General features: G+C 40.0%; 1 protein-coding gene across 1 annotated transcript in view; it reads left to right on the plus strand.

Moving 5' to 3' along the window:
• TAF1 (TATA-box binding protein associated factor 1) overlaps positions 1 to 12,431 on the plus strand; it is a 32,669-nt gene that overhangs the window by 15,010 nt on the left and 5,228 nt on the right. Inside the window, exons 19-35 of the mRNA XM_088538457.1 lie at positions 347 to 427; positions 777 to 926; positions 1,086 to 1,205; positions 1,376 to 1,551; positions 2,144 to 2,385; positions 4,533 to 4,746; positions 6,087 to 6,252; positions 6,414 to 6,625; positions 6,876 to 6,984; positions 7,190 to 7,288; positions 8,601 to 8,778; positions 8,920 to 8,987; positions 9,395 to 9,517; positions 10,188 to 10,280; positions 10,367 to 10,451; positions 11,002 to 11,069; positions 11,152 to 11,268. Of these exons, the coding sequence (XP_088394583.1) occupies positions 347 to 427; positions 777 to 926; positions 1,086 to 1,205; positions 1,376 to 1,551; positions 2,144 to 2,385; positions 4,533 to 4,746; positions 6,087 to 6,252; positions 6,414 to 6,625; positions 6,876 to 6,984; positions 7,190 to 7,288; positions 8,601 to 8,778; positions 8,920 to 8,987; positions 9,395 to 9,517; positions 10,188 to 10,280; positions 10,367 to 10,451; positions 11,002 to 11,069; positions 11,152 to 11,268 (2,301 nt within the window). The remainder of the gene's footprint in view (positions 1 to 346; positions 428 to 776; positions 927 to 1,085; positions 1,206 to 1,375; positions 1,552 to 2,143; positions 2,386 to 4,532; positions 4,747 to 6,086; positions 6,253 to 6,413; positions 6,626 to 6,875; positions 6,985 to 7,189; positions 7,289 to 8,600; positions 8,779 to 8,919; positions 8,988 to 9,394; positions 9,518 to 10,187; positions 10,281 to 10,366; positions 10,452 to 11,001; positions 11,070 to 11,151; positions 11,269 to 12,431) is intronic.

The raw sequence follows: 12,431 nt of genomic DNA on the forward strand, positions 1-12,431 counted from the left end.
AAGCAAGGACTTTATGTTTCTACCTATTAAGCCTAGAAAGAGCTGAGGAAAGCCACCAGTATATTCCACAGCTGATCTCTGAGAGGATTTTTTTTGAGTGCAGTGTTTGATTATGGAGCTTGTCAAAATACCAGACAGTTTGAGACCTGTGATTCTGTGGTTCAGTTACTGGCTCACAGTGAATCTTGCAAATCCTACTGCCTGTACAAGTGTGCTTGCTCAGCAAGACAGATCTGCAGAAGACAGATTATGCAGAAGATGCATAATATGCTTCTATTTTTCGCTCTGGTAACCTTTTCAAGACATGATGCACTCTTTTTTTTTTTTTTATAATGTTTTTCTGCAGGATGCAGGTTATGGGGAGAAATCTTTCTTTGCACCAGAAGAAGAGAATGAAGAAGATTTCCAAATGAAGATTGATGACGAGGTATTGTTTAAAAAAAGAAGTGTGTGCATCCATGTCAGGTGAAAAATTAGGCCTTTTAAAATACAAAGAACAAATTTCAAGTAGTATTCGGCAGATCCAATATATTTTGTGCACTCTTCTACCTGGCCTGGCCCTATCCTCCTTCATGCCATTTTGCCTTTGGCCACTTAACTTTGGTTCTTCATGTGGGTTCTAACGAGGGTGAATTCCATTGCTTGTTCCTTCAGCTGCTCTGCTATGAAGCATTTGAAGATTTTTCAGTATGACTGGGAGAAGCCAAGATAAAAAGCTTGGAATGCTCCTTGGTGGGAGCCAAATTGTGAGGGCAGGTTTCTCTCTCTGCTGGCAGGTGCGCACGGCTCCATGGAACACCACACGAGCCTTCATTGCTGCCATGAAGGGCAAGTGCCTTCTGGAAGTGACTGGAGTAGCAGATCCTACTGGATGTGGCGAAGGATTTTCTTATGTGAAGATTCCAAATAAACCAACTCAGCAAAAGGTATCGTTCCCAAGGTTGGGTTGAACATGGGGCAATAACGGAAAGTCGTGCAGGAGAAATGGAGTAAACGTGGGGTATGAGATGAGGAAAGTACAGATGGTGAGCCTAGGAAATATTAATACATTATGATATTCATAGGCTAAATTTTTCTCTGAGCAGGATGATAAGGAGCCACAACCAGTGAAAAAGACAGTGACTGGGACAGATGCTGATCTGCGCCGACTTTCTCTCAAAAATGCCAAACAGCTTCTGCGTAAATTTGGAGTGCCTGAAGAGGAGGTGAGCATGAGCTTGGAGCTAAATACAGACTCCCCTTCATGGATAGATTCAGCAATTTGTGGAAGAGGCATATTCTTTTCTGCTCTGGTCTTGGAGGAGTGGAAATTCACAGTCAGCTTCCTAAGCTGTGAGTCTCTAAAGCCCTTTCTAGTGCAACATCTTCCTTTCAGATAAAGAAGCTGTCCCGGTGGGAAGTGATTGACGTCGTACGCACGATGTCGACGGAGCAGGCTCGCTCAGGGGAAGGTCCTATGAGCAAATTTGCACGTGGGTCTCGGTTTTCTGTGGCAGAACATCAAGAGAGATACAAAGAGGAGTGCCAGCGCATCTTTGATTTGCAGAATAAGTAAGGCCTTATCCAGTGTTTGCAGTCTTGAACCCCACCCTGTGCCCACCTTAAAAGTCCAGTTCTATGAATGCCTGGGGCTCTCTGATACGTAGTGGTGCAGATGTTGGTGCTTCTCCTTGGGCCAACAAGATATCCTGCTGAGAAGGAAGGCTTTGACTGTTTACAGTACCTAATGGAGTAGCTTGCGTGCCTTGTTATCGTAGATGTTTGCCCTATTTCTTTTGGGTGGTAACTACTAATCCTATGTTCCATTCTTTGGGACTGCCAGAAGAATTCCTGCACTGCTCCTTGTTCTTGCTCAAGAGCCAGAAGTGGGGAGGGAACACAGTACTATTGATGGGGAAGAAAGTGACTTACTGAAGACTGTAGGCTTGGGACGATTAATCTTTTGGATGTGGGGATTGCAGAAAGGAAGGGAATATATCATATTATCATGTCTATGTTAGTCTGTTTTGTTTTATTTTTTTAAGAGCAGTGATTTGCAACATTTTCAGACCTTTGCGTCATTTTTGCCTTCTATTTCTGGGAAGGTGTCAGGCTAATTTTTTTTTTTTTAAGTAACTGACTTTCAAGGTGCCTTCTGTTTCAGAGTTCTGGAATCCACTGAGATTTTGTCAACAGACACAGATAGCAGCTCAGCTGAAGACAGTGACTTTGAAGAGATGGGGAAGAATATTGAGAATATGTTACAGAACAAGAAAACTAGTTCTCAGCTGTCTCGGGAAAGAGAAGAGCAGGAGCGAAAGGAATTGCAGAGGATGCTTTTGGGAGAAGACAGTGGCAATGACAAGGAGAGGGGCAAAAAGGACAGGAGAGACAAAAAAGGGCTATGTAAGTAACTGTTGAAACTAGAACATAACTGGGAAGGAATGTAGAACAAAGCACAGATTCCTCACAGATGTATGTCCTCATATACATCCTGAACAATTATTGACTGGAAGTATGTTTACATTGTCTCCTTTGCCTCCAGCTTTGACTATTCTGAACTATAAAATTACTCTGATATTTCTGTAGATATTCACTGCTGCTTGGTGCTCCAGTTTGTTTTTGGCTTTTTCATTTGTTTATTTTGAGTAATTTTCTCTAGACGTGTTCATAAGTAAAATGGTGTTCTTGCAAGCAAGCAGTTCATGGCACTCTGCATCTGGGCTGTGCACACAGCTGTGTGTGTTAAGCAGATATGCACAGTACACAGGCTGAGAGCACTATCTGTTATACTGGGTGTTGTGGCAGCGTTTTCAGGGGGTAGCTGGGCAGCCGTCAGACTTGGATTTCCTGGACAGTTCTGTATCTAAAGTGCTTTCTAACAGAGATAAACATGTTCCTAATTAGATTTATTATTATTATTTCATTTATCTATTATTTTTATTATTATTTTGTTATTAGTCAGACACTAAGAAGTGTTTGACCTGCAAATGAACTGTGTGAGTGTCTGTGTGAGCGGGCTCACTACCTGTGTGTGTGTGTGTGTGTGTGCAAGCTTGAGCTCTGCTGAACCTGGACCAAAGTTACCATTGCTGTTGGAAACCCTTTTAATGAGGAACCCTTTTAATGAGGAATGAACCTAATGACTGTAATCTTATGAAAAGATATCCAGTGTTATTTAAAACAAAATCCCTCAAACAATGGTATAGTGCTGGTTTGGAAAACTGGGCAACTGTTGCCTTCAGTTTCTGCCAGGTCTCTGAGTTTATAATCAAAATAACTGTAACGTGTGCAGGGCCACATTGCAGTGACTTGCAGATTGCACTTAGGCAACCAGGACCTTGTCTGTCATTGTTGCTTTTGGCCCGGCCATCTGGGAAATTCCGCATTGGAGGCAGTGGTGCAAATGCTTGGGTGCAGATCTGCAGTGTTCTTGACAGTTTTCTGAGACAGATGAGTGGGGAACATCGTTTTTTTTGTCTGTATAATAGCCAAATGATGATGCAGATGTAATGTTGCCACTTCATTAGAGACGTTTTATGGTAAAGAATGTTTTCCTCCAGTGAGGAAATGATTTTTATGCAGTTCTGAGGCTCTGCCATAGAGAGGGGTTCTTTATTTCACATAATCCATGGCATTCCCTCCCCTGTCACCTCCTGCTCAACTCCCAGCAGTATTCCTGTTGGGGCGAAGTGCATATTTTCTTGTTTGATCTCAGTCCCGAAAATTTCTCCTCAAAGGACGTTTTCCCTTCTCCTCTGCAACAGTTATTGTCCTACCTTTATTGTCATCTGACTTCATTAGTGCTGACCTGCTGTATTAAATAACATTCATCATGTAACACATACTTAACAAGGTCAGTCATTGAGGAACTTTATTTGTAATCTCTCTTCAGCTGAAGGTTAGGTTTAAAAGAGCTTCACTGTATCTTCTGTAGACAGTTCCTTATCTGTTTACAATTTCTGTGCTACCAAGATGTGGTTAAAGGCTCCTTTATTTGGAAGTTTATATTTGCAGACTTCCTACCAGAGCTCTTTCTGTAAACTCTTCTAGATACAGATATTTCAGTAGACTGCCTTTGTTTCAGAATGTTGGATGATGAAAAGAGAACACAGACAAGCAAGGAAAAGGCTAGTATTACTTGATCTTGCTTTTCAAACAATGACAAACCAACTGCTTCTGCCTCCTAAATGTTTCTGTTTGATCTTTCTTCCTTTTGTCCAGACCAGTCACCTAGTGCAAATATGTAGGTGGATGCTAAGCAAGACAACTAGACACTGAAACTGTTTTTATCTTTTTGCACCCATCCCTGTATTGTCAATAAAAGATCTCGAACAGGGTGAAATCTGTCACCGTGCTGTTTTCCTGCTTTCTCTGCATGTCCTGGATTCCAGAACTTAGTTTTTTTCAGACGTTCTGACAAATGAGCTCTCCGTAGGTTTTACTGAATTTATGACTCGGAAATTTCCGAGCTAAAGCTATTTCCTGTGTACAAACAATTATGTTCCTACAGCACGCAAGAAATTAAAAGCAAATAAAACACTCTCTTGTAGCATCAGCTTCTGGAGCTTCAGCAAATTCTCACAAAGACGATGACACAGCCTCTGTAACCAGCCTTAATTCATCTGCCACCGGTCGCCGCCTCAAAATCTATCGCACGTTTCGAGATGAGGATGGGAAGGAATACGTGAGGTGTGAGACCGTTCGAAAGCCCTCTGTTATTGATGCCTACTGCCGCATACGGACGACCAAGGATGAAGAGTTTATGTAAGATCTCCGTGTTTTTCTTTTATTTGCTCTTAGACCTAGTTCACACTATTGGCAGTAGGAAGAAACGTGGATAGTTTTCTTTGCCCTCTGGGGAGTATTTGCTGAAAAATGCTGTCTGGTGCAACTGAATTGGAAATGCTACCCTTGTGGTTCCTGGTAGAAATGCTTGATAACTCTTTTATAATGAGGAGATATTATTTTGTGTAGTCTTTTGAGCAAACGTTAGTAAAGTTAAGTTTTAAATAACCCAAGGAGAGAAGGCTATCAGAATAGAGAATAGCATCTAAGATAAAATCCAGGCATTTCTCTGTGGGCTACAGAAATTTGAAAGGCCGCAGCAAATCTCTGCTTCCCTTCTTTTGGTTTGGTTTCATAGCCTCAATACACTGCAGTCTCTACCTGGTTTCTACACGTAGCAGATTCTTCTTAGTTACCATCTAAAGCCCCTTGTGTTACCAGTGAGCCAGGACATCAGTAGACTTCCATACAATGGAATCTTCATAGCACTTTATTCAAACTCTCTGAGATCGTCTACAGACAGTGTGCAAAGATAATAAGATGCAAAAGTGATTTTGGAAGAAGTGCTGGATTTTTCTTGTCATTGTTTTTACCATATATGGAAAGTGTTTGGTGAGCAAAATAGGTGCCTACAGGAAGAGAAGAATGAGCGAGACAAAAAAAAGTTATTTGCAGCAGCTTTCTGAGAGAAGTTGTTACACTCTGAGCTTTGAATCTGTAAAATTCAAAATACTGTGGTTATTGACACTAGGCTTCCTATTTCTTGGCATCTAAAATCAGTGACTACTTCATGCAATCTGGTTAAATTGCTCTTGACTTGGTCCTCAGACCAGTGAAATAATATTATGTTGCTTTGTTAGTGAGGCATTTGGAAAGTGTGCGAGTGAGAATTGTAGAAAGCCCCCCTGCAGAAGGTAATTGTTTGAAATAATTGTGTATAGAAACCTGGCATTGTAATTGCGTGGAGAGAGAGATTTAATGGCCGTGCATTCAGAGAGTACTGTACGTTTTGTGAACCAATTAATTATGATTCTGAGAGAAAGAGATACTGTTTGATCAAACAGTTATTTTGTGTAATGTAGCGTGTAAAGGAACTGAATTAAGGTGAGTAAATAAATTTATTTTATAGCCTTAAAATGTAGCAAGTTTATTCTAGAAACCTATTTATTTAAATGGAGTCCTAAAATAATGTGAAAAGTATTTGCAGCAAAAGAACCCAGCTCTCTGGTTCCTCCAGAGTTGTGGGGTAGAGCTTCAAGGCTCAGGAGAAACACACTGAGGGAAGAGCCCCTGGTAAAAGGAACTGCTGTTTTTTTCAGACGGAAGTTTGCTCTGTTCGATGAACAGCACCGCGAGGAAATGCGGAAGGAGCGGCGCAGGATCCAGGAGCAGTTACGAAGGTTAAAACGAAACCAAGAAAAAGAGAAACTTAAGGGCCCTCCAGAGAAGAAGCCCAAGAAAATGAAAGAGCGTCCAGACTTGAAAGTAAGCATATCCACACACAAAGCATGGTAATGGAACTTGCAGATCATAGAAGTTTTCTGCTGTGTGAAAGGTCTGAGTAGGGGACTTCTATGATAGTCTGTGTCTACACTAGTCATCCATGTATGAATTCTGATCTATTATCTCTTTCTTGTATCTTGTAGCTAAAATGTGGAGCTTGCGGGGCAATTGGCCACATGAGGACCAATAAATTCTGCCCTCTTTACTACCAAACCAATGCTCCACCTTCTAATCCCGTTGCCATGACAGAGGAGCAGGAGGAAGAACTGGAAAAAACAGTCATTCACAATGATAATGAAGAACTCATCAAAGTAGAAGGAACAAAAATTGTCCTGGGAAAGCAACTGATCGAGAGGTAAGGGAAGAAATATAGACATAGTAATGAGGTAGTGAGAAAAAATGATTTAGAACTGAGTGCAGGCTATTCATCATATGTGCAGCAATCAGAAATAGAGTGACAAGGGTTTACACAGGCTATTACCACAGTATTTAGATTGTGTGTTTGGAATTACAACAGATGGGATCAGAGCCAATACTAAGGGACAAATGAACTTGTTCCCAAAAGGACTGGAGAGGACTATTGTTTTTGTTTCTTTTTTTTTTAGTGCAGATGAGGTTCGCAGGAAATCACTGGTGCTGAAGTTCCCTAAACAGCAGCTTCCTCCAAAGAAGAAGCGACGAGTAGGGACAACAGTTCACTGTGATTATCTGAATGTGAGTTGAGATGTTACTGAGCTGATTTTTTTGTCTTTGTTTCCATTTGTATCAACTAGCCACTTCCTTTACTACATACACACTAATCAGCATGCAACAGAGGCACCTACTCAGAATATTAATAAACTAAATTGCCTGGGATTTCTGTAGATCACTATTTTCTGTCTTATATCTACCTTGATTTTTCTGCTTCTCGTATCTGCAGCGTCCCCATAAATCCATCCACCGACGTCGAACAGACCCTATGGTGACGCTGTCATCTATCTTGGAGGGCATCATCAATGATATGAGGGATCTTCCAAATGTAAGTTTAGGCTATGAGACCAAAAATCTCTGTCTCAAACAACATGATTGATGTCGATAGTTGATGTAGATAGCAAAATTATGCTAGACTGCCCTCTGATTAAATTGTGTTCTAGCAACCACTTTCAGCACCTTGGATCTGCTTTTTATGGGCAGTCTAGTCATACCAGTATCCCAGTATAATGGTTGTTATTCACAATTTTTTGTTTTATTGCACTGCAAGTAGTGTTTGGTTTTAAAACCGAGTCATGCAGGTTGGCTAGGTTGTGTGCTAGCTTTTGAGTTTTGAGAAGGCTTTTGTGGCTTTTTAGCACAGGAAACATTTTGTATTTGCTTTACTTTTCCCCCGTGTCTTTTGGGTAGTTTTGGGAAATATCTTTTCCTCAAAAGGCTGTGATTTCAGATTGCTGTCTGCTAGCATGAAGTACTCGAGTTCGCATTGCAAAGGCAAATGGCAAAAGAATTGTCCTTAGTGTTGATTTACAATGTTCCTGTTAAGCATGTTTGTTAAATCTTATTGGTAAATGCAATTTACATTGTAGTTTTCCATCTGTAGAAAAACTGCTGACTTCCTGATGTCAGTGCGAGAGTCTACATTTGTCCCACATTAAGGGGATTATTTTTCCATTTACAAGGGCAATATATCTATATATATATATTTAAAAAAAGAATAAGCTTTGTCTGCACATGAGCCTTAATTAACATTAAGGTATGATACACAGTAAAAACAAATTGCTGCGATGACAGCATATTTTATTACTCTTTCTTAGATGATTATCTTATGATAATTATTCATCATCAAAATCAGAATGTCTCATCAGAAAATAAAGTTGAAAAATCCTGTGTGGATAGACTCAATGCCTGGGCTGTGATTTCTCCCCTCTCTCTCTCCCAACAAACCCAGCAAAAATTGCATGAAATTGAAGGGCACAGTTGACTCATCAAAGGTTGCAAAAAAAAAAAAAAAAAAAAAAAAGGAACTTAAAGTTAAGATTTGAGTTGAAATAATAATGTTTGAGTTGAAATGATGATAAAGTTAAATTGCTTGACTTCTGCGTTATATACTTAAAAATTCTACCTAAAAATCCTGTGTAAGATTCTTCTTTTCTGTAATTTTATCAGAACATTTTGTTGACAAAACCAAAAAATACTGGGGGCTGATGCTTATCATATTTTCCTTCGTGACTAGGGAACTGATTGTGTAAAGGCTTTGTATGTTAGTGTCCATTCAAATATGGAGGTTAAATTGAGAGTAACTGTGTTAGTACTCTGTTAATAAATATATATTTTTTCTTTTTTTCCTTTTTCCTCAGACATATCCCTTCCACACACCCGTAAATCCAAAAGTTGTAAAGGATTATTACAAGATTATTACGAGGCCCATGGATTTACAGACCCTGCGCGAAAATGTTCGTAAGCGGCAATACCCATCCCGGGAAGAGTTCCGGGAACATTTGGAGCTGATCGTTAAGAACAGTGCAACTTATAACGGTAAATCATTAGCAAAGAGGGAAATCTCTGTTTCTGTTTAACGTGCTGTGGGAGAGGTGAATCTTTCCCCGCTGCCGCTTTTAATTCTAAAAGCTTCCATCATGACCAGGGTACCTCACTGCACTTGCTGTGTTTTTGCAGGGCCAAAGCACTCCCTGACACAGATATCTCAATCCATGCTGGACCTCTGTGATGAAAAGCTGAAAGAGGCAAGTCTTGTCAATGAGTTGTGGCCAGAGTGGGGAGTGAGGGGTGGTTGGGGTGGTTGAGGAGTGGTTGGGGTGGATAGAGGATGGGAGCAGGCAGAACACAGGGCTTTAAGAAAGAGTAGAAAGAGTAAGGGAACTCTCCCCTTCACTCCCCCCATCTTGGTGGTGTGTTTAAGTTTATACAATTCTAAGAAGTTCACACTGGATTCTCTTTCAAAAAATAAACAATGCTAGTTGCTGCACTAGTTACTTTATCTTGTATGTAGGCTTCTATCTAGGCTATTACCCCCCTTATTTGCAAGTAGCTTTGTAAAAAGATGAATGGGAATCTCTTTAGGATAGGGTAACCTAATATTAATAGTTATTAACATAGCATCAGCTGCTGACGTTCCTGAATTGTATTGCAGAAGGAAGATAAACTGGCTCGACTGGAAAAAGCAATTAACCCCCTCCTGGATGATGATGACCAAGTGGCCTTTTCCTTCATTTTGGATAACATTGTCACTCAAAAGATGATGGCAGTTCCAGATGTACGTAGGTTGAGTACTGCACGTGCACATGTGTTTGTGTAAATCTATATTCTCCCGAGGGAGATGTGCAAAATGTGCTGACTATAGTCCTGTGGCCATATACTGGAGGGAACTGTGTGGATCTTTTAGCTCTTACTAAGTAGAAGAAATGCTGTGATGGGGTACTGAACTGTTGCAGAATCTATTTGTTTTTTTGATGTGTAGAAACAAATTTTAAAGTTTTTTCTTTTTTTTTCCCCAATCCCTTCCCATCATGCTAAACTGCTAAGTCAGTGTATATAGACCCTGTTGTGAAATCAGACTTTGTTTTTTTGTTCTTTGTTACATTAAACAAAGCAGTAAGTGTTCTTAATGGACAAGCAGTTTTGTTTTGAAAGAAACAGTGATGTTGAATAGAAACATCTTCTGCGTGATTGTTTTTATTTATTTATTTATTTTTATAATATGCTTCTATCAGATTTCAACAAGCAAAGCATCTAGTTAAAAATCTAGCTGGTAAAGCATTTACTCTGTGCTCCTTCTGAGGCTAAGTAATGTGATTCAAGAAATACTTCTTCTACCTAATGAATCTTCATCTGTTCTGAAGAATTGCTTTATGAAATTCGTAGCTCGACCTTTAACACATTCTACATGGAATCCTTCTAAACTTGTCTTTATTTCTTTCCTCCAGTCTTGGCCATTCCATCATCCCGTTAATAAGAAGTTTGTTCCTGATTATTACAAGGTGATTGCTAATCCAATGGATCTGGAGAGTATCCGCAAGGTGTGTAGCTTGAATTGTGCAGCTGCTTGCGAAACATTTATGAGAAGCATTTAGGCTTGATTGCTTACTGTTGGCATCTCTTCCAGAATATCTCCAAACACAAGTACCAGAGCAGAGAGACTTTCCTGGATGACGTTAACCTCATCCTTGCCAACAGCATTAAGTACAATGGTAGGTTCTGATGACGAAGCTTTAACCTTCTTCTATCCTTAATTAAATACATCTATGCACCTGTTCTGCAGTATTGGTAAGGCCTGAAAGTGTGAATAGTGAGCTTCATTGTTGCCTTCCTTTCTTACCGAGGAAAAAAAAATGACATTTTTTAAAACATTGATGTTTTAACTGTCATATGGTGCCAAAAATCTTGCTCTGCAGAATGGGACACAGCTGTATTTGGAGAGGATTTTCTGCCTGTTCACTACATGTCTCTCAGTGATTTGTTCCATGTGTTTGTGAATTTCCTTGAGATTGACAGGGAACAGCTTTCATATATCAAAAATTATATTTTTGATGTTGATACGATCTGGTTGCTCTTTTTTAGCTCAGTGTGAATTCTGCTTTATGTCTCTTCTCAGATCAAAATGTACCATTTAGTGGACTGTATTTGGAGGGTTGTATAGCCACACCAGTCTTTAGTCTCAACTTGTCCTGAGTCCAAACTCAACTGAGTTTGTCTTGAGTCAACTTGTCCAAAGGCATAGAGATTTGTTTCTTATTGCAGGGCCAGACAGCCAGTACACAAAAACAGCCCAGGAGATTGTAAACATCTGTTACCAAACCTTAGCAGAGGTATGTGGACACGTCTGTTGTAATTTTTTTTTTCATGTTTACATTTTTTTCTGCAATTTTTAACAAGCTACTTTGTTCTTAGTATGATGAACACTTGACTCAACTTGAGAGAGACATCTCTACTGCTAAGGAAGCAGCACTAGAGGAGGCAGATCTGGAAAGTCTTGATCCTATGACCCCTGGTCCCTACACACCCCAGGCAAGTGACCAAGCACGTTTCTCATTTTCTTTAGTGTCAGTCTGCTGGATGTTTGATCTAAAAGGTGCCTCATTTACTGTTCCTGACTTGTCCTCAGTGTTTAGTATACTGTCTTGTTGTATGGCATCCTAAAATTTGTCGCTAAAGATAATTAGAAGAAACAGTTATCTTGCATTAGAGCAAGATGCATGAAGTCACTTCCCAGACCACTTGCAAAAGCAATCTCAAGGTGAACTATGTGGGTAGTGAGGTTCAAGTGAACATTTGTTGCAAATTCAACTGCTATATAAATGCAGCAGTTAAACCCTCAGAAGGCAAGCTGTGAAAAGGTAAGGAAGATAGAAGGGAAAATACTAGTAGCATAGTGGTGAGAAGAAGCCAAGAGAGCAGTTTGAGGATATTTTTAAGAGGCTTATTGAGCAAGGAAACTGCCCAGTATGGTCAGTGAAATGTGACTTTTCTGCATTCTTTGATGGTATTCTTTTCATTTCAGCCATCATCTATTTTGCCTCCTAGAGGAAATAAACTTTTTGACTCTTCATGCTTGTACTATTTTAGGAAAAAAATGTGTGAGAGTATTTTGTGCATATGAGAGACCAAGTTGGAAGCATAATATATATTGATGGTTGTATGACAGACTGTTGAAAACTGAAAGTGTTCACAGAATTGACAAAAATTTATAAGCCATTCAGGAAGGATGAGTTAAGGGGCTGGAAATATTGAGTATCATGAAAAAAGACTTGCTAGCAATGGGAGATGTCAGGCTGCAAAGGGAAGCTTTGGAGATTTGCTGCTGAAACTGCCTATTGACACATTTAAAACAAGATTAGATGAAATTGAGAACCACTGCAATTCCTCTGAGAAGGAGCGATGAAAATATCTGTCTCTGGTGGTTTCCTTTCCCAAGAGCAGCATTAGCTGTTCTGAATTTTTTCCAAGCTGGTGATCAGGCGAGAGGAAAAGAGGTCAGAAGAGTGAACTGCCTCTTGGTTGCCTGTGCCTTTCTGTGCTTGTTGAAGGAAGTTTTTCCCCTAAACTCATCATCCGGCAGCCCTATCACTGTGCTTCTTGGTTGGAGGTACATTCCCACTCCCTACAACTCCCAAACTGGTCAGAGATCACAGGCTTGCTGATGGTTCCTTGGCTTTAGGTTCTTTTAGTCA

The sequence above is a fragment of the Tinamus guttatus genome, unplaced genomic scaffold (assembly GCF_059628265.1).
Source record: "Tinamus guttatus ecotype Peru unplaced genomic scaffold, ASM5962826v1 Tinamus_guttatus_pri_ptg001087l, whole genome shotgun sequence".
Lineage (NCBI taxonomy): Eukaryota > Metazoa > Chordata > Aves > Tinamiformes > Tinamidae > Tinamus > Tinamus guttatus.